This window comes from Macrobrachium nipponense, chromosome 14 (assembly GCF_015104395.2).
Source record: "Macrobrachium nipponense isolate FS-2020 chromosome 14, ASM1510439v2, whole genome shotgun sequence".
Taxonomy (NCBI): Eukaryota; Metazoa; Arthropoda; class Malacostraca; order Decapoda; family Palaemonidae; genus Macrobrachium; species Macrobrachium nipponense.
In genome coordinates, this window is record NC_087207.1 from 35,103,682 (window position 1) to 35,124,193 (window position 20,512).

General features: G+C 36.0%; 1 protein-coding gene across 1 annotated transcript; it reads right to left on the minus strand.

Annotated features, from left to right (window-relative positions):
- Nucleotides 1–5,523: 5,523 nt before the first annotated feature.
- Nucleotides 5,524–20,027, minus strand: LOC135226193 (uncharacterized). The gene is made up of 5 exons (XM_064265636.1): nt 19,383–20,027; nt 14,900–15,012; nt 9,433–9,539; nt 8,565–8,648; nt 5,524–6,504 (listed from the first exon to the last, which is right to left on the minus strand). Exons 1-5 carry the CDS (start codon nt 20,025–20,027, stop codon nt 5,768–5,770), a joined length of 1,686 nt encoding a protein of 561 aa, XP_064121706.1. The 3' UTR covers nt 5,524–5,767.
- Between the last annotated feature and the right edge of the window lie 485 nt (nt 20,028–20,512).

Consider the following 20,512-nt stretch of genomic DNA (forward strand, 5'->3'; position numbering starts at 1 on the left):
GCATGCTTAAATCCCACGTGTTTTCTTTTCCAATAATGTATTGCTGGTGGAAATACTATACATGTTGATCTGTTCATTCTCTCCTTTGGACTCAAGTCTGGAAAACTTGGTGGATGTCGAAGGTGGAGCTTCGACATCGAACACTTCGACGGATTTCGATGGAGGAACGAAACAGTACCTTTGGCTGAAACTCTTCTAATTGAGGTGCAGCATAATGCTCCAGCATGTCTAGATAAACAATTACTGATATGGTGGATTCAGCAAAGAAAAACGGCCCAATAACCCTGCAATGAGAACATTTCTGCTATTCTTGGCTCAGCTGACGCATAGAGGGATTACAGTGGCATCTGTAGGCAAACAAAAGAAACTTTAATATTGCTCAACAGAATGTGGAAGTTGTACGGTCATATCCACAATAATGTTAAAGTTATTAATTTATTAATCAGGGAGTGACTTTATGGACACCCTGCATTGTAAAAATGTTTGCACAGGTGAAAATATAGATTAGAGTGGTTTGAAAAAGCATGAAGACTGCTGGGATGGTGAAAACTTTATATAATTCCGATTTGGGAGGAAGGAGATAAGGACAAGTAAGTCTTGGGTGTAGTGTGTAAAAAATTGTGAAACAATGGCGTGGTCTTAGTATCCATGAGAAGTTGTAAGTGTGTGGATGTCAGCCAGGCTGTAGATGAGCCTCTTGTATAAGTATATGGAGTCGCTAATATTGTAAACATTTTCTCCACAAAGTGTTCATATAATGAGATTTTTTTTTATTATTTCAGCAACTACATAACTGCAGACATACTTGCTGCAAAAGAAATGTATTTCATGAAGCTTTTAATGTTCAGAAGTGTAGAATACATATTTCGTACTTTCGAGTCACAAAGAAAGAATGTTGTCATATTCGTTTCTACAGCCTCATGTTCAGACATGTTAGAACGTTCTCTTGAGTGTGCAGTCTAATTCGAAAGGGAATAAACGGGAACATGCCCTACTTGACTGAAGGTATGATGCCACTTTGGTTGTAGGCTGTGATTTGTGGCGCCTTGTAATCTGAATCTAAGTGACTGCCATTAGCATGACGTCGGCTCAGTGAAGTAAAAACAGATTAGGTACGAAAAGGCCAAGCTCCGTATAATCCTGTGAACGATGGTCCTACACCATCAGCATGCATCGGTATTATCTTTTCCATTTGCACTGATACATTATGAAGAAGCTCTGCTGTTAAGTACCAGTTTGGGTCGTCCAAGAGATGTCGAGGCATCCATTGCCTTTTGATTAATATCTGACAGTGTGAACATTGCTTTGCACCTCATGTGGTTGTCCATTAGGTCATTACTGATAGCATCAAGTTTGTTTATATGAGACGGAATATACTATTTGGGAGAAAAGGTGACAGTGAAATTAAAAAAAAAAAAAAAAATCCCATCGATCGGAGATACAGTTCTGGTAGTACCTGTCAGCCATCGTCACTGGAAGTGGTCAGTCACCACGTCGAAGGAAAGCTCATCAGGAAATCCACTGTTTTAATCAGTAATTCGAGAAATTGATTTCTAGAGTTTTTTCCTTGTGAGTTTCCTCAGTAGTGAAATACCCTGTTTCGCCTTATTTTTATTTTTTTTTATTATATTTTATGTTCGAAGCATCGATGAGACTGTTCTCTACAGAATTAACTTATAGTGGAATGTCAGTTTTTTGTTGAAATTGAAAATAATATTAAAGCGAAGAGCAGATTTCGTCTCTTTGTTGAAAATTTTAACTGTAAATGATACTGGGGCGCAGTCACTGAGAAGAAAGAATCATATCAAAACTGCAATGAAAATCTCATTTACTCTAAAATTCACTGCAATATGCAACATCTCATTCGTCTTAATTTCCATAAAATTAGAAATTATCCCGTGAAATTATTTTTTCACTGTCAAGTGCAAAGGCTTATGTGCCATCACTTTGCCACCCTCTTGTGTACCTACCTAGCTGGATACTCGTGCTACTTGCTTATCATGAAGTATTACAGGAAGTCTGGATACACATTTCTTTAAAAACATGAGTTTATCAACTCAACTTATTGCATTTACCATGGACAATGAACTACACACACACACACACACACACAAAACATTTCCTTCTCACCGCAAAAAAAAAAATTTTTCTTCGTTTTAATATTATTTTCGATTTCCACAAAAACTGACATTCTACTAGAAGTTAATTGTGTATAGAACAGTCTTATCGATGCAACTAAGATAAAATGTGATAAAAAAAATAAACGCAAAACAGGTATGAAGGTTGTTCTCAAGGTATTTCACTGCTGAGGAAACTCACAAAGAAACAACTCTAGAAATCAACCTCTCGAGTTACTGATTAAAGCAGTGGATTTCCTGAAGAATTTTCCTTCGGCTAGGTGACCAAACCGCTTCCAGTGGACACGATGGCTACCAGTGCTACCAGTACTACCACCGATGGGAATGTGTTGAAAAGGAGACTATAAATTTCATTCATGACCTGTTTTTTATTGATAATTTTCAATTTCACTGTCATAAGCGGATCGGTGGCCGCGAGTTCAATTCTCAGGCATTCCATTGAGGAGTCAGAAATGTGTATTTCTGATGATAGAAGTTCACTCTCGACGTGGTTCGGAAGTCACGTAAAGCCGTTAGTTCCGTTGCTGAATAACCACTGGTTCCATGTAACGTAACAACACCATACAAAAGAACAATTTCATTGTCACCTTTTCTCCCAGAAAGTATATTCCGTCTAATGTAAACAAACTTGATGCTATCAGTAATGACCTAAAGGACAACCACCTGTGGTGTAAAGCAATGTTCACACTGCCAGATATTAGATTTGTGTGTGTGAATGTATCTATAGTATGTATATTTAGTGATATATATATGTGTATGTATATATATATATATATATATATATATATATATATATATACTATATATATATATATACGTATATATATATATATATATATATATATATCAATATAATATATATAAATATTAGACGAAATTAAAGTGGTAATTGTAATTTCCATTGCAAACTCGAGTACCTTTCATATCCATTTAAGCCACAGTATAGCTCCTTGTTCCAAAGTTTCATTCTGTCTTCTCTCTAGATAAATTTAGTACCGGAAGATAGACCATATCCAGTTGCCAGATAGTTCTTTACCTGTCGTCTTAGCAAGCCACTATCTTAACGTTTGAAAAACCAGTTCACCTTTCAGGAACATGTAAATCCTCCTTTGGGCAAATTCATCGAAACCCTGATCATCAGTCAATCTGTAGACTAGTATTCTGTGCCACCACAGGCAAATTTTGTTAGTTTCAACATTATGCTCCTGTTTGAGTAGCCTGCAATGGGTGTTAAATTTTGATTATGTGTTTGTAAACCAGAAACATGGTCCCCTTAGTTGTTTCCTATAAAATTCCCGATTCACCCTCAGTCCTGTGGGAATAATTTTCAAGATCGATCTTTATGAATTTTAGAATTTGTGTGTCTTGCAAATGATGTATACAAGGTTATCATAAAGTGCCTTATTTGGGACTAAGTATTTCTTCTTATGTCTATGAAAATATTTTCAGATCTCTTGTTTAGTCTCCTGCTAAATCAGCAATATCCGAAACGGAGGTTATTTTGGGCTTGGCATTGCTTTGCTTTTCCTTCCACCAAAAAGTGTAGAATGGAGAATAGCCCATAATGTATGCTCCTGGATCCATAAATGTCTCTAAAACGGTTTATTTTTACAGTCTAAGTAGCTGATATATATATATATATATATATATATATATATATATATATATATATATATATATATATATATATATATATATATATATAAATGATGGGGTATTCCCCATTCTGTGCTTTTGGTGAGAGGAAAGGGCAAAATATTGATGAGCCTTGATAGAAATCAAAGCAATGAGAAACTCAAAATAACCTCACTCCTGTTTGTTTTTCTGAAGCTGAAATAACTAGTTTAGCTTCTCTGGCCTGCGAAATTCGGAACCACTTACCCAGTCATGATGCAAAGGAAGGTGTGAACCTAGATAGTACTATTTCCCTTAGTTTTCTGTGAAAACTGCTGATTACGTAGCTCGAAAATTCTCTTATCATTATTAGAGTAGCCAGGAGAGGGTTCTTTTTGCCATTAGACGTAGTTCTCATTGCTATAGCCATTCTGACTTCCACACAAGTTTTAATTCCCAAAGTTTTTAAACGTTTGGTGGCAAAACAAACTGAAGGCCTTTACTTAAAGTAAGCATCTGTTCCCTAATTTGCAGTTTGGGTATTGCAGAGCTTGGGTGCTTTGATGCTCTTTTAGTTTTGAATGTCGTACAAAACTGCATTCTGGCCATGTAGTTCATATGATTGATCTTGACTTTCGTGCTACTTTTGACTGTGTTGATAATGAATCCTTTGTTTTAAAACTTCGACAGATGAGACTGTAAACCATATCTTAGGATCATTATTGAGTTTTTAACTAATAAATTGCAAAGTGCAGTTGGTGGTGGGCCCAGTAGTGACCATGGAAGTGTTAGCTCTTGTGTTTCTCAGGTCCATTGCTTTATATATTACATAATGAATGAAGTGTGGCTTCGCCTTGAAAACAAGCTTATTGCTTAAGCAGAAAATGACACTCTCTTTACGTGGATCCCATCTGAGTACAGACCTTTGGTTGATGGACGTCTTAACAGGGACTTCGTGGAAATCAGTGGATGGTGGAAATAGCGTGGGTGAAGTTTTAATGTCAAGTGTCAGTGTGCCTTCAGTAGCATGCAACTCATTTAAAATTATAGTTTCGTCTTGATTGCAAATTCTCTTTTGAGAAACACTACTGGTCTGTCTTTCCTTAGATTGCCAAATAAATGACAAATTAAATTTAGTAAATTTGCTGGACTAAAACCTTTCTTTTAATTTTTATCCTTAATCTTGATATTAACCTTTAGCACCGTCATTCAGTTAGGCTACTTTGTGCGCTGTCTAAGATTTCGTAATTCAAACTCTTTTGCAGGCGGCTCTTTCTTGTGGAGCCAACTTAAAAAAAGTCTTGCCTTTTCTTTCATGAGGTTCAAATACATCAAAGTTTTCTAGAAGTTTTATTCTTATTGTTATCAGATTGTGGAATGATCCCCATAATCCTCGAAGTTGAATCACTGGAACTCGTTAAGTTCAAACTTGCTGCAAATGCTTTTTTATCGAGTTGTCTGACATATTCTCACTTAATAGTTCATTAGTTATTTGTCGTATTTATTTCATTTGTTTTTATTTATCTTATGGAGTAAAATGGTGTAAGGATTCATTTGAGTGACCAGCTAGCTTTTTAGGAATCTTGTGCTGCGCTTGAACATCGTTGAACAAATAATGGCCTTTTTACTTTGTGTTGAATATACTACGAAATATGTAACTTTTAAACATGCATAGCTCTCTGACTTGTGAGGTAAAACGTTTGAAAATGCTGAGAAGTGGAGAATTGTTGTTATAACGAAATGTAAGTTCAAGATACTTTATTGGCAATAGAATATTTTCAACTCATTAAGATCATAGTGCAGAATAACATCCATGATGTTGAACTACTAGTAAAGCATTTACAAATAAGAATGAAGTGATTGAAATGCAAAAGCAAAGTATTTGTCTAAACATTAAACATGGATAAAAACCAGGATGTGCTCAATTAAATTTATGGAGTGCCAATGTACACTGGTTAACATGGAGCCATATATATTGTATTAAAGAATAAGAGTGGCTATACTTATAGAACAGATCAGGAACAGCAGTATTCTTCCCTAGTAGTGACAACTGAATTACAAATAAGACTGAGAATCATTTGTACTTCAACCTCATTGGTGCTATTTCCTGCATGGTTTGGGTCATAACACCTAAGCTGTTGGCTTTTGTATAAGGGATGATTCTGTAAATTAAGTTCATATAGTTTTTTACATTGAGATATTGTTGCCATATTAAGGACTAATGTTGTGTCCCACCACCAAAGTCCAAAGCGCCTCAGGTGATCTTTGGGATCAGCCCTGTGAGGTTGTCCATCATGCCCCATTCTTGCCTTTACATATGAATTACTGGATGCTGGTTCATTTGTTTGATTTGCTGACGTAAAATGACTTTGTAGAGATAGAAATTTATTTCCGTCTAAAAACTCGTGCAAAACCTTACTAGACTGAAAATTCACATATGACATGTGGTCCATTTTTTTATGATAGTCCTTACTATTTTTCAAAAAGTGCCAGAAGATAACTTCACTCCAGTCAATAAGAGAATCATGTAGTATGACATTGTTCTGCCAAAAACCCCTTTGCCCGGGAAATTTGCCAAAGGTACGAAGACGTGTGTCTGCATGAACAAGTACTGTAGTTTTGAGAGAGACATCTTTCAGGAGAGGAACTATTACTTTATGCAAATTGTAAAGAAGGTGTACAATGTCCAAAGGAACACTGGTTTTGTAATCCTTACGCATAAGATGGAAAGACAGCATCCACGTTGTGTAACCTGAAAATGAAATAATTATAAGGCTTTGTTGATTCTCTTTAATAAAGAATATTCCATCAATAACAATGTCCATTTTTTGTATAATGGGAAATTTATTAAAACACTGTACAAACAAGAACTGGATATTTTAACTAAATATGTAATCCAGTTATAAACAAATATAGTAATATATAATCAGAAGAACAGACGTATTACTTTCTTTGCATATGAACTAGAGATTGATGTTCTCGGTCCACAATAGTAATTGCAGAAAGGCAGATTCACGTCATGAAATTAATGTGTGTTATATGAAACTAAATATACTGTAGCCCATGTGTCGGACATTACCAGTCTGCCATATGGAAAAGACATGATGTGGACTGAATTAAAAACAGGCTGGTTCTTGTGAATAAACTCAGACTCAGTCGTGGATCATTATAAACAAAATACTAATGAAAGTTGGCAAGTGTGGACAACATGCATAAACGGATAAAAGGATGTTTTAGGAACCAGACCAGAGATGGAGTTGTAGTGTGGCCATGGAAAAGTAATTGTAAATGAGGTAATATTTATGAGCATATAATGTGTGCTTATATTTTCTTTATGCACATTTCATTTGATAAATTAATTTTCAGTTTCTGACCCTTGCAGGTATCCCACTGACATGGGAAAAGACATCTGTCCTACACTGTACACCTTTGATTGTCTAGATGTCAGCTCTCCTCTCATTCTAGAGCTAGCCTTTGGTATATATATGTGTGTGTGTATGTATGTATATGTATGTATAGATATATATATTATAATGTATATAATATATATATATATATATATATATATGTATGTATGTATGTATCAAGTATAAAAGGCCCATTAAAACACTCTGGTATAAAGTTAAGGACTATATTTGGTGGACTGATTCCCGACCCTTGTCAAGTAGTGAATGACAAAAGAAGTTACATTGGTGAAATATATAGTAGGAGGTAAGCCCTTAGATGATGCCTGGGGTCACCACTAAGCCAACATTGGTTCTGTTATTTGTCTTAATCTGCTTCATCGTTGCCTTAAGAAAGATATTGTCTATTTGGTCAGAGTCCCAGGCTCCATTGGAAAGGTTGATCCTATTTTGTTGTTTTATCAGTGAAGATTCTACCATCGGACATTTGTGTTGAAAGCTGCAGATGAGTTTCAATCCATAGTATGGTTCGAGCACCAAGGTGGAGTGGTCAGTATGGTGTTGGCGTACCACCTCGGTGGCCATGAGTTTGATTCTCAGGCATTCCATTGAGGAGTGAGAGATGTGTATTTCCGGTGATAGAAGTTCGTTCTCGACGTCGTTCGGAAGTCACGTAAAGCCGTTGGTCCCTTTGCTGAATAACCACTGGTTCCATGCAACGTAAAGACACCATACAAACAAACAAACAATGATATGGTTCGTGTTGTTTACATATCTAACTAAGCGCTTATATTGAGTTAATCTTTCCAGAGAGATTTTCCTGTGAATCTCTCGGAAGATTAACTCAACATACCGCTAGTTAGATATGGACAACATACTTCGGCAATTTTCCATAATATAAATAACATGAACCATACCGCAGCTGTCATTACAAATGTCAGATGGTAGAATCCTCACTAATAAAGTAACAAGATAATAGGATCAACCTTTCCAATGGAGCCTGGGACTCTGACCTTAAGGCGACAAGGAAGCAAATTAAGACAATTAACAGAACCAACGTCGGCTTAGCAGTGACCCCAGGCATCACCTAAGGGCATATCTCCCATTATATATTCACCAATGTAACTTGTTCTGTCATTCACTACTTGATAAGGGCGGGAGTCAGTCCACTGAAATATAGTTTGTAGCTTGAAACCAGAGTGTTTTAATGGGCCTTTTATACTTGAGACATATTCTGTTTTAACAGGAGAATTTATTTACATATATATATAATCTATATAATATATTTATATATATTATATATATATCTATATATATTAGATATATATATATAATAATATATATATATATATAATTAATAATTATATCATACATACATACATACATACATACATACATACATACATACCAAAGGCTAGCTCTAGAATGAGAAGAGAGTTGCCATCTAGGCACTCATGGTGTAGAAAAAGGTCTTCCCATGTCATTGGGATACCTGGAAGGGCCAGAAACTGAAAATCAATTTATAAAATGAAATGTGCATAAAGAAAATATAAGCACACACATGTACTCATAAGTATTGGTGGAAAATAGAAAGTAGTTGTATTTCGAGGACACTAAAAAATTCCTCAGAGGAAGGGCTAGGGGTTTGGGGGGAATAGAGAGGATGTGTGGATGGTGTAATTGGAATTAAGGCTTGTTCTATCATGATTTTATCGAGAACGTCATGCTGTTCTTTACAGAACAACATTGATGAAAATAAGAGGGAGAGAGAAGGGAGGAAGAGGGAGAGACAGAGAGAGTGTGGGAGAAGGGGAAATTAATGAAAGTTGTCTCTGAATTTCTCAACCAGGGCTTAAACATTTGAAGAATAATCACTGTTACAGTTGTGACGAATAAGTTCCCGCTGATTCTCATTTGAACTGTAAACATCCATGAACATTATCCTCACCTTTGGAAAGAGCCAGTAAAGACCCTGCAGCGATTTATTACTGTACACACAAAATCTATTCCAGGGTGAGATGCACTGGATGAGATTGTGTCGCCATTGTAGCAAACTTGGTTACTTCAAAATACATGCTACTGTTAATGTCATGGTTTTAGTAATTCTGTAGCAAATTCATTAACCTTGAAATGTATTCGGAGAATATCCTTAAAACAGCTGTTAATTATGCTGTGACACTATTTCCCAGATTTCTTAAATTCATCCCATTTTCCAGATGGTGCCATCTGATATATAGATATTTCTAAACAAACAATTTAGCAAAAGCATCACTTACCAACAATTAACAAATCAGGAACTGGTCTTTGACCAGACGCCCATTCTTTTAGTAGTATTACTTCTTGACTTGTATGGAGGTTAGCCATGTCCCAAAATAGTCGAAATCTGAAAATACAGAAAACTGAAAATATTCGTCTGTAATAAATTAACATGAACAATTATTTCGTGGAAATGATCGTTTAGCACTCTGCAGTTATCCCAACCTTTTTTTATTAATACTCAGCAGTCCCTATGTTTGTCATAAAATGGACACCTTTGGGATGGAAATTTTTCAATTGATTGTACAGAGATCACAGTAATTTATTTTATAGCTTTAGGCTTTCTCCCTTGAAAGGAATAAAGATTTTTAATCATATTACAGTTAATTAAAGAGGATGTATTCAGAAGGTTAGAGAATCAAGTTTTCGTCTCTGCTAATCATCAAATGTTTGAATGCTTTATTTAGTTTAAAATTTATATTCACCTTAAAACAGTTTCCTTCAGCATTATTTGTGCTCCATGTGAGAGGGCTCCCGAACTGCAGGAATCTCGGCTATCAGTTTGACCCCAAAAGTGTCTTCTTTTTATTGTTATTATATTACTTCAACATATTCCTTATTTTAACAACTTACTATTGACGTACTGTCCAAGCTTTCAAACTGTCGCTTCATAGTGCAACTGTTGAGTTTTCCCAGTTACATCGTTAGTCCCTCCTACCACATTATTTCTCTTCAACTTGTTGTCCATCTGCTCCTCACCCTTATTGTCTGGACTATGGAGAGGAGATGCAGTGGCTTGAAGCATGGTCCATTTTCGAAGCCAGTTTGGGAGCTGTTGGATCGTGTCAGCCCCAATAGTTCTTTAGACCTAAGAGGTATTGATATGCTAGTCATATTAATATCCCAGAGGTGGAACTATTCTTTGGGATTGACCCATGGATTCCAGGGGTGAGTTGGTTTTAGGAATAGGGCTTTTGGCAATTTGGCTGGCTTCCCTGTCATTATAATCAGAGTGGAGACAATTGTATTTTTACAATACTCATTCCCAGCAAGTGGGGTTTTCTCCCACTTAGGCTATTGCCGTGGAGTAACAAGTTTTCTGGCCAGGTAAAGGAGTGAACCTTTGAGAGTCAGCTCTCACTGGTGTCATTGGTGGAGAGGTGGACCTCATGAGAAGTTTGCAGTGTGTTTTTGACACTTTAAAGCAAAAGTGTGTTTTGTGTGTGTGTGTCAAAGTGAATACCCTGGGCCAGGTGATGACTTGACACTTCAGATGACCTTTGGCAAGACCTCAGACCACTCTGAAAAATTCTGCAGAGGGGCCTCACTTAAAATCACAAAAGTTAATTACATCCACTAGCTCTAGACTTTTACCAGACCAAAAATAGAATGAACATGAAATGGAATACAATATTGTAACTGACAAAGAAGGTACTACTGGAAGAGTTAGTTGTGTCACTGCACTCAAACCTTATGTAGAAGAAAATCAACAAAGACCGAAAAGACAGCAACCTAAACAGATGCTCACTAGATCTGAAAATGTTTCAAAATGAAGATTTGGCAAGATACTTGTTTGTTTGGATATATAAAGGTTTCATAAATGGAGTGTTTCTTATCGACTACTCACAGTATAAGGGAACAGAGTTAGGCTGGTTATTCACCTTGGAGGACCAAGGTATTCATGCTCATGGTTACAATAATAGAGAAGTAGTAGTCCAAGTGGAAAATCATGAAAAACTAAACTCTGTCCAGAGTATATCATCAACTTTGTACGACAATGAGTGATTACCTACCAGTAATTTATCCTTTTTGCTCTCTCAGTGTTCAAGGGTATAATTGTAAGGACGTAGAACTATACCAAATAAACGCCTTAGAAAGGACTCGAAGGATAGTAAAGGTAACATTTGAAGGCCAAACTTACCCCAAAACACAAGCATAGGAGAAGTAAGAAGTGAGGTTCAATATGTCCCTAAACCTTTACAAATCAAGACTAATGGATTTGAACATACCACAAAGTGATGGTAAAGTGGAAAATTTGTGCAAGATGAGGGTGAACAACACACACTACTGAGTGGGACTGTAGTCCTCAAAAATATACAGATCATTCTGGCAACCTTCATACTATACATACGAATAGCGTCCATCACCAATATAATACAGTACTAAAACGTCAGAGATGAAGAGAAGCTAAATGAGAATGAGCTATCAAGGGAATCAAATATCTAGCTATGCTAGATATTTTATTCCCTTGATATCTAGCTATGCTAGATATTTTATTCCCTTGATAGCTCATTCTCATTTAGCTTCTCTTCATCTCTGACGTTTTAGTACTGTATTATATTGGTGATGGACGCTATTCGTATGTATAGTATGAAGGTTGCCAGAATGATCTGTATATTTTTGAGGGCTACAGTTCCACTCAGTAGTGTGTGTTGTTCACCCTCATCTTGCACAAATTTTCCACTTTACCATCACTTTGTGGTATGTTCAAATCCATTAGTCTTGATTTGTAAAGGTTTAGGGACACATTGAACCTCCCTTCTTACTTCTCCTATGCTTGTGTTTTGGGGTAAGTTTGGCCTTCAAATGTTACCTTTACTATCCTTCGAGTCCTTTCTAAGGCGTTTATTTGGTATAGTTCTACGTCCTTACAATTATACCCTTGAACACTGAGAGAGCAAAAAGGATAAATTACTGGTAGGTAATCACTCATTGTCATTCAAAGTTAACAATATACTCTGAACAGAGTTTAGTTTTTCATGATTTTCCACTTGGACTACTACTTCTCTATTATTGTAACCCTGAGCATGAATACCTTGGTCCTCCAAGGTGAATAACCAGCCTAACTCTGTTCCCTTATTGCAGCCATTTATGGTACTACAAATCTGTAGTTGTTTGCAGCTTCTCCAAAGAGCATTCTGCTCCTTTTTTATGGGAGGAATCTCCCGATATTCCTCTGGACAAGAGGTCGTATTCTGCTTCTCATTTGGGGAGGTGGTCTTCCTCTGCCTCCCTTTTGGATGGAAAGTTTTCTGCTGTTCCCATAGGGGTGCAGGTTACTACTGCTGCTCCTATATGGGAACTGACCCCAGCTGCTGCTACTCCTTTGGGGGAGGGGGCAATCTCTAACTGCTACTGCTCTTCTGAGGGAGCTCTCTCTTGTTGCTGCTCCTCTGGAGGGCCAGGTAACTCCACTGGTTCCCCTTGGGAAGCTATCTCCTATTGCTTTTCCTCGGGGGAAGCAGTCTACTGCTACTAGGGGAAAATGCCAGTCAATTGCTGAAAGTGAGAGTAGAGGAAAAAGGAAAGAAATTGTTCACCAGCAGTGGGAAGGAAATAATTTTATTTTAATAATAAAAGTGAACATTTTTATATTTTAGGTGGCAGTTATTTATTTTATCAGTGTATTTTTTACTGTAAAATATTTCAATGAGAAAACCTCAGTGGAATATGAGAAGGCACTTACATCTACTAGCTGATATGCAGCTTCTTTCAAGTCATTACAGTCCTGTAGCTATATGAAACACCAACATTAATATGGATAATTACTCATATTATGATACTCAGTGTCAAGTAATAATGTGTAAGGCTGCAGTAGTAGTAAGGAAAGATATTCCACATTTTGTTTTAAACTTGAATTGTGATGTTAGTCATACAGCTGTATGCATATATGTTCATAAATGGTATACCATTTGTTTGTTATATTTGCTTCCGAATGATCCGGTAGAAGCAGGAGCATTAGATCTTATACATGCCTTATCATAGCCTTCTTTATTATTAAGGGATTTCATCGATGGACACACATTGTGGTGTGATAATGTGTATTACTCATGGTCGCATACATAGGTAGTATTCCATTTGATGACCCATTTTATATATTAAACAGTGCTACTCCAATACATTTAAACCCAGGATGAGAATGGAGGCATGTATTAAGATTTCCGTATTCTCTAGTTCTGTTTCATTGGATTTACTGGGAAATCAGACAGTGATTTACAGAAAGAAAGAAAGATTTTCTGTTATAAAAACGTGTGCTGTTAAAATTAATAGAAAGTACAACACCCACAACTTAAAGTGTATGACCATCGTGTACAAAATATAAGCAAAAGAAACTTTTTAGGAATTATTTTTTGTTATATATTTGGAAGACATTTGTGCCTTATGTTAACGATTTGAAGTCAGACTGCACACAAAAGTTGATTTTTTACTTTTCTATTTCCCATACAAAATAGGGAGCTGACAGAAAAACATAATTGATGCTTCATGAAGCATTGATTTTGTCAAAATTAGTTTGTGGCAGTCACGTACATGAATCAACATTGCCCTCCCATCTGGAAATACTTCAATCTTTACATAAAAAAAGAACTTAGGTTGTGTATGGGAGCCTAAATTTCACCCCTGTAGAGTCTGCATGTGGAGACAGGGTTGTATTCTTTAAATTATAGGAGAGGTGTATCTTTCAATGCTATGGAAAAGCTGAGAACAAGTATTTTCCTTTCATATATCGTAACATAATACTTGAGCGGTGCAGATATTTGAGAGACATCCCCAGTACCCAAATCCTTCAGAGTGAGACAAGAAATTCTTAGTAGAAAATATAACTTTTAATGCTACACCAACATTTTATAGATAGAACTCACATTTCAGAGAACATGAAAATTGTGTGCGTATGTTCCCAGATGGTTCAAAATCTGAGGAGGATTTTGGGCTAGCTTTAGGTTTGCCAAATTCATATACAAACAGAACACTTTCCGCTAAAGCTAGTGTATTTGCAGCAACATAGTGTTTTATTGATAGCTCGTTAGCAGGCAGGAGTTGTTGATGTTATGTCTTAAGCACTCAGGGCACTATAATGGTGCTAGAATGGCACAAAGTAAGAAGAAAAAAAAGCTACTTTTCTGTTTGGAACTTAACCATGTGTGTGTTCCAGGAAATGAGATTGCAGATAAAAAGCCAAATTAGCCATACAGGAGAGAACTATCTAAAATACGACATTGTCGCACGCAGATTAGTACTAAACAATTAGATAACTGATCAAGATGGATTGACAATCAGTTCAAGTGGAGGAATGATGCTTGAAATAATCTGTATCAAATTAAAACTAGAGAAGGAAAGTGACAGACATAAGTGAAAACGAACAAACATTGGAAAGTGCTTCTTACCAAGATATGTATGGGTCATACAAGGATAAAACATAGTTACCACTTTATCAGCGTTGTGATGGAGTATATAGTGTACAACACGTTTTAGTAGAAACACCAATACACACGCGACAGCGTAAATCATTGGCTTAGACGTCTTGGTAATTCGTCCCTAACTTTGGAAAATGTTCTGGCAGAAACTTGAACTAAATGATAAGTTATCTGAGGTATATCGTCACATATTGAACAAGATATAGATAAATAGCCTAATCTATTGCACAGTGCTTTTTGTTTATTTATTAAATTTTTTTATGGAGAAAGGATATTTCCTTATTCTGAGGCTCACCTTATAACAACTCGAAAATTTGGATAAATCGAAGAAATGGCATCAAAATCTCCATGCTTGAATTCCTTTTTTGAATATTCTTGCCATAAATTTTCCAAAGGCACGGTTTTGTTCTGCAAAAGAAGCAAACATTGGTGTCATCACTGAAAATAAAGGGCCCAATGTGCCCATACACTATATATGTATGTATGTATGTATGTATGTATATATATATATGTGTGTGTGTGTGTGTATATATATATATAATATATATATATATATATATATATATTATATAATGAAAAGAGCCCATAAAAACGCCAAAATGTAGAAACTAAGTGCTATATTTCAGAGACAAAACTCTCTTTTGAAATATAGCATTATTTTCTACATTTGGGCTTTTTTAGGTTTCCTTAACTAGATGGAATTCTGTTTTAACAATATATTTCACGGTCATATATATGTATTTAATACTTTGCTTATAGTATTATTACTTGTATTTGCAGACTGAGGATGTGCTGACGTCAGCATGAAACGAATCTTTTATAGTAAACTATGACCTTCGTCCTGTGTTTGTGTTGGGGCTTCCTGTGCTCGCTCTCTCTCTCTCTCTCTCTCTCTCTCTCTCTCTCTCTCTCTGTGTGTGTGTGTGTGTGTGTGTGTGTGTAATATATATATATATATATATATATATATATATAATATATACTAATATAATCTATATATATTATATATATATATATATATATATATAAATATATATATCCAACAGGGGTTCCAGCAAGACAACAGCTTACATGATAAGTTTATTAGAGACGTTTCGTGCCCCAAAACATTGGCACATCATCAGTCTGGAATAAAAATTTTATTCTTTTTTAAAAAACAGTAAAAATAAAGTAAAAGTTACAATCCAAAAATATGAATTATTAAAAGAAGCTTAGAAGTATTAAAAGACTACCTATCAGTTCAGAGAACAAGAGCAGAATGACTAGAAACGTGAGGACCGACCAAACTACACTTCAGGCCAACGAAAGGGGAGTGGCAGAGACGTAATTGTTTAAATTAGGCGACAGGTGTTTAATGTAAAGTGACTCAAGTGTAGTTAGAAAGGATGCTTGGGTTATTGAGGTAAGGATAGAAAAATGTGTTTTTTTTTGCAATAGGAATCTTGCACTTTGAAGCATGTGTTCGGATACTCGAGAGTTCGGGATTCGACATCCTAGATCCCGTCCTATACCTGAGTCCCATGTGATTATAATAACGGACTTGCAACAATCCCAGGGTTGAGCCAATATAAGTACCAAGGCATCTTGGGCATTTCATATTTATAGATTACATTGGACAACATAAAATCTTGAAGCTTATCCTTGTAATTGAAGAGGCTACCTATCTTTTTTGGATTTACAGGGATTAGGGTTAGTCTTAGGAAACCTAATTCTTTTTCTATAATGTTTTTTATATTCATGCGTAGTTTATCTGTGTGGATGAAGGGAATTGATGCGTACATATTAAGGTTAGGTACGTTGAAACTAGCGGGGGTGGAGATAGTAATTAGAAACCATTTTAATTAATAATATTAAGAACAAATTGCTTTGGGTAGGAATTAGCTGTAAAAAATTTCAGTAAGTACTCAATTTCATTATGGAAAGCAGACCAGTCAGACGTATATTTAAATGCTCTGTGTACCAACGTAATGACAGAGTTAGCTTTAAAGCCATAAAAACACGAACTGTAAAAATTATTTCCCAATCCAGTAAAAGTACTCTTGCGATATACACTAGTATTAAAACGTTGTTCACTCCTAGTCATTTTTACATCCAAGAAGGCTATTGAATTGTTGTTTTCAGTTTCTATGGTAAATTTCACGTTTGGATGAACAGTGTTGATATAATCAAGAAACTCGTAACATTGCCAACTGTGTTTAAACAGGGTAAAAGTATCATCAACGTACCTTCTATAAAATGCTGGTTTAAAATTATCAGGGCAACTATTTAAAAAATTTTCTTCAAGATGACTCATAAAAAAGTTAGCAAATAAAGGTCCTAACGGTGATCCCATAGCAAACGTGAAATTTACCATAGAAACTGAAAACAACAATTCAATAGCCTTCTTGGATGTAAAAATGACTAGGAGTGAACAACGTTTTAATACTAGTGTATATCGCAAGAGTACTTTTACTGGATTGGGAAATAATTTTTACAGTTCGTGTTTTTATGGCTTTAAAGCTAACTCTGTCATTACGTTGGTACACAGAGCATTTAAATATACGTCTGACTGGTCTGCTTTCCATAATGAAATTGAGTACTTACTGAAATTTTTTACAGCTAATTCCTACCCAAAGCAATTTGTTCTTAATATTATTAATAAAATGGTTTCTAATTACGTATCTCCCACCCCCCGCTAGTTTCAACGTACCTAACCTTAATATGTACGCATCAATTCCCTTCATCCACACAGATAAACTACGCATGAATATAAAAAACATTATAGAAAAAGAATTAGGTTTCCTAAGACTAACCCTAATCCCTGTAAATCCAAAAAAGATAGGTAGCCTCTTCAATTACAAGGATAAGCTTCAAGATTTTATGTTGTCCAATGTAATCTATAAATATGAATGCCCAAGATGCCTTGGTACTTATATTGGCTCAACACGGAGATTGTTGCAAGTCCGTTATTATAGTCACATGGGACTCAGCTATAGGACGGGATCCAGGATATCGAATCCCGAACTCTCGAGTATTCGAACACATGCCTCAAAATGCAAGATTCCTATGGAAAAAACACATTTTTCTATCCTTACCTCAACAACCCAAGCATCCTTTCTAACTACACTTGAGTCACTTTACATTAAACACCTGTCGCCTAATTTAAACAATTACGTCTCTGCCACTCCCCTTTCGTTGGCCTGAAGTGTAGTTTGGTCGGTCCTCACGTTTCTAGTCATTCTGCTCTTGTTCTCTGAACTGATAGGTAGTCTTTTAATACTTCTAAGCTTCTTTTAATAATTCATATTTTTGGATTGTAACTTTTACTTTATTTTACTGTTTTTTAAAAAAGAATAAAATTTTTATTCCAGACTGATGATGTGCCAATGTTTTGGGGCACGAAACGTCTCTAATAAACTTATCATGTAAGCTGTTGTCTTGCTGGAACCCCTGTTGGAATGTGTAGCTGTCTGCCCGCTGTCATTATATATATATATATAAATGGAACATTGCTTGGAAGCGTTCAGGAATTTCCAACCCAAATTATCTACCTAATTCTTTGTTTGTCAGCGTCACTTGTAGGTTTTATATTTCTGGCTCCCTTCCCTGTAATTTCTGTATAGGCAGACTATTATCCTTTTTAGGATTTGCTGATTCTTTTTATCCACCTGACAAACATGCTTACATTTTCATTTCGTACTATTTCCTCCACTATCCAATGCTCTTTCCCCCGACATTAGATATTTTGTACCTGGTCTGATAAAAACCTTTTATGTATATTTAGTTGAGTCATAGATCCATTTCTTTTGGGGTCACTATATATATATCACCATTATTATAAGCTATACCCTTATCGTTCTTATCCATTGTAGTGCCTGCAAGTCTTGGGAAACGGTTTTGGTTATCATTGGTTTATTTATTTAGCTGTACATATTTTGCTCATTTGAGAGTATGCTCCGTAGAGTGCCACCAATAGCAAGTATTGTGGGTTGGAGAGCAATAGGGTCAGAGCTCCTCCCCCACGCCTTTGAGTCACGATCCTCTATGTAAATGTTTACCTTTGCGCTTACAGACCCTAGATCTTGATCCTTCACAACCAAAGTTGTACCTGACACTAGATACAAGTTTACATTCTTTGTTTCTCTTCATGGCCATTATATCTGTGTTTACAAAGTCCAGTGCAATGGTCGTATATGACTTGCGCGTTTTGGCAATAAATGTTAAAGATCTTTGATGTTGTTTCTCTCCACTCCGGCGTCACATCCTTCAGTTATTTAACTTTAAGAGCCTCAAAACAGTTTATTTTGGAACAGTACATCAACCATCCCTTAAAGGAAGAAGGGCCATTTCCTGTCCAATTAAATTTTTATGTTATTTTCTCAGACTGTGGTTCTTTTATCATAAGGTAACATTCACACTAGTTGTATGTAGCCTTAAGTCACCAAAAAAAAAAAGAATCGGTTATATCACATTGGTCATTACAGTAGTTTATAAGATGTCCAAATGGGTGGCATGCAAATCACTGCCCAGTAAATCACTAAGATATTTAAAAGAGTTCACTGACATGACACCCAAACTAAATTGTTAATTGAAATTAAGAATCTTTGACTTTTCAGTCAAATAAACTTTGTCTCCCAAAGTCCTGCTTGGATTCAAATGCTATCCACTTATAAATAAGGCTGACTTATTGACAATGACGAAAATAACTTGTCTGAAGAAGAGAATTACATTTGTATTTAATTTTCATATAATGAGGGATTTTCAATTATTTCAGCGACTACAATTTCAAGCATACTTACTGCAAAAGAAATGTTGTATTTCAAATAGCTCGTCATGTTCAATAACGTAGAATAGATATTTCGTACTTTCGAGTCTCCCAGGAAGAATATTGTCATATTATTTGTTTCCTTGAGCCTTCTGTTCAGACAAGTTAGAACGTTCTCTTGAGTGTGCTGCCTAATTCGACAGGGAATGAACGGGAAAATCCCTTTGCTTGACTGAAGGTATGATACCACTTTGGCCGCAGGTAGTGATTGATGGCCATCAGCTGATCCTGAGTCATTTTGTGTAAGATGATGAGCGTCGAAGTCATTATAGATGTTTTTATGTAATGACAGGTTTAAGTTGGGGTTTAACAATAAGTTCTGCTTGATGTTGGGAGATTTGGAATCTGAATCGAAGTGAATGTCACTCGCTTGACTCATCGGCTCAGTGAAGTGAAACAGATTAGGTACGAAGTGTCCAAGCTCCGTGTAATCCTGTGTCGATGGACCTACACCATCAGCTCGCATCGTCATCATCTTTTCCATTTGCACTGATACATTATGAAGAAGCTCTGCTGTTAAGTACCAGTTTGGGTCGTCCAAGAGATGTCGGAGCATCCATTGCCTTTGATTAATATCCGACAGTGTGAACATTGCTTTGCACCTCAGGTGGTTGTCCATTAGATCATTACTGATAGCATCAAGTTTGTTTATGTGAGACGGAATGTACTTTTTGGGAGAAAAGGTGATAGTGAAATTGAAAATGACCAATAAAAAACAGGTCATGAATAGAATATATAGTCTCCTTTTCAAAGCATTTCCCATCGATGGGAGATAGTACTGGTCGCACCTGTCAGCCATCGTGTCACTGGAAGTGGTCGGTCACCACGTCGAAGGAAAACTCATCAGGAAATCCACTGTATTAAACAGCAACTCGAGAAAGTGATTTCTAGAGTTTTTTCTTCGGGAGTTGCTCAGCCGGAAAAGTGGCCTTAAAACTAAAGTCCATTAACCATTGTTTTAACAAAGATTTCAATTTTGTACGAAAATGAAGATTAGAAGAACAGATTTGATCCTTTTCTCTTAGTAGAGATGTTATATTGTGAACCGCTCGGAGGTGTAGTCACAGACAGGTGGTGTTATTTCCACACTACAATCACAGTTAC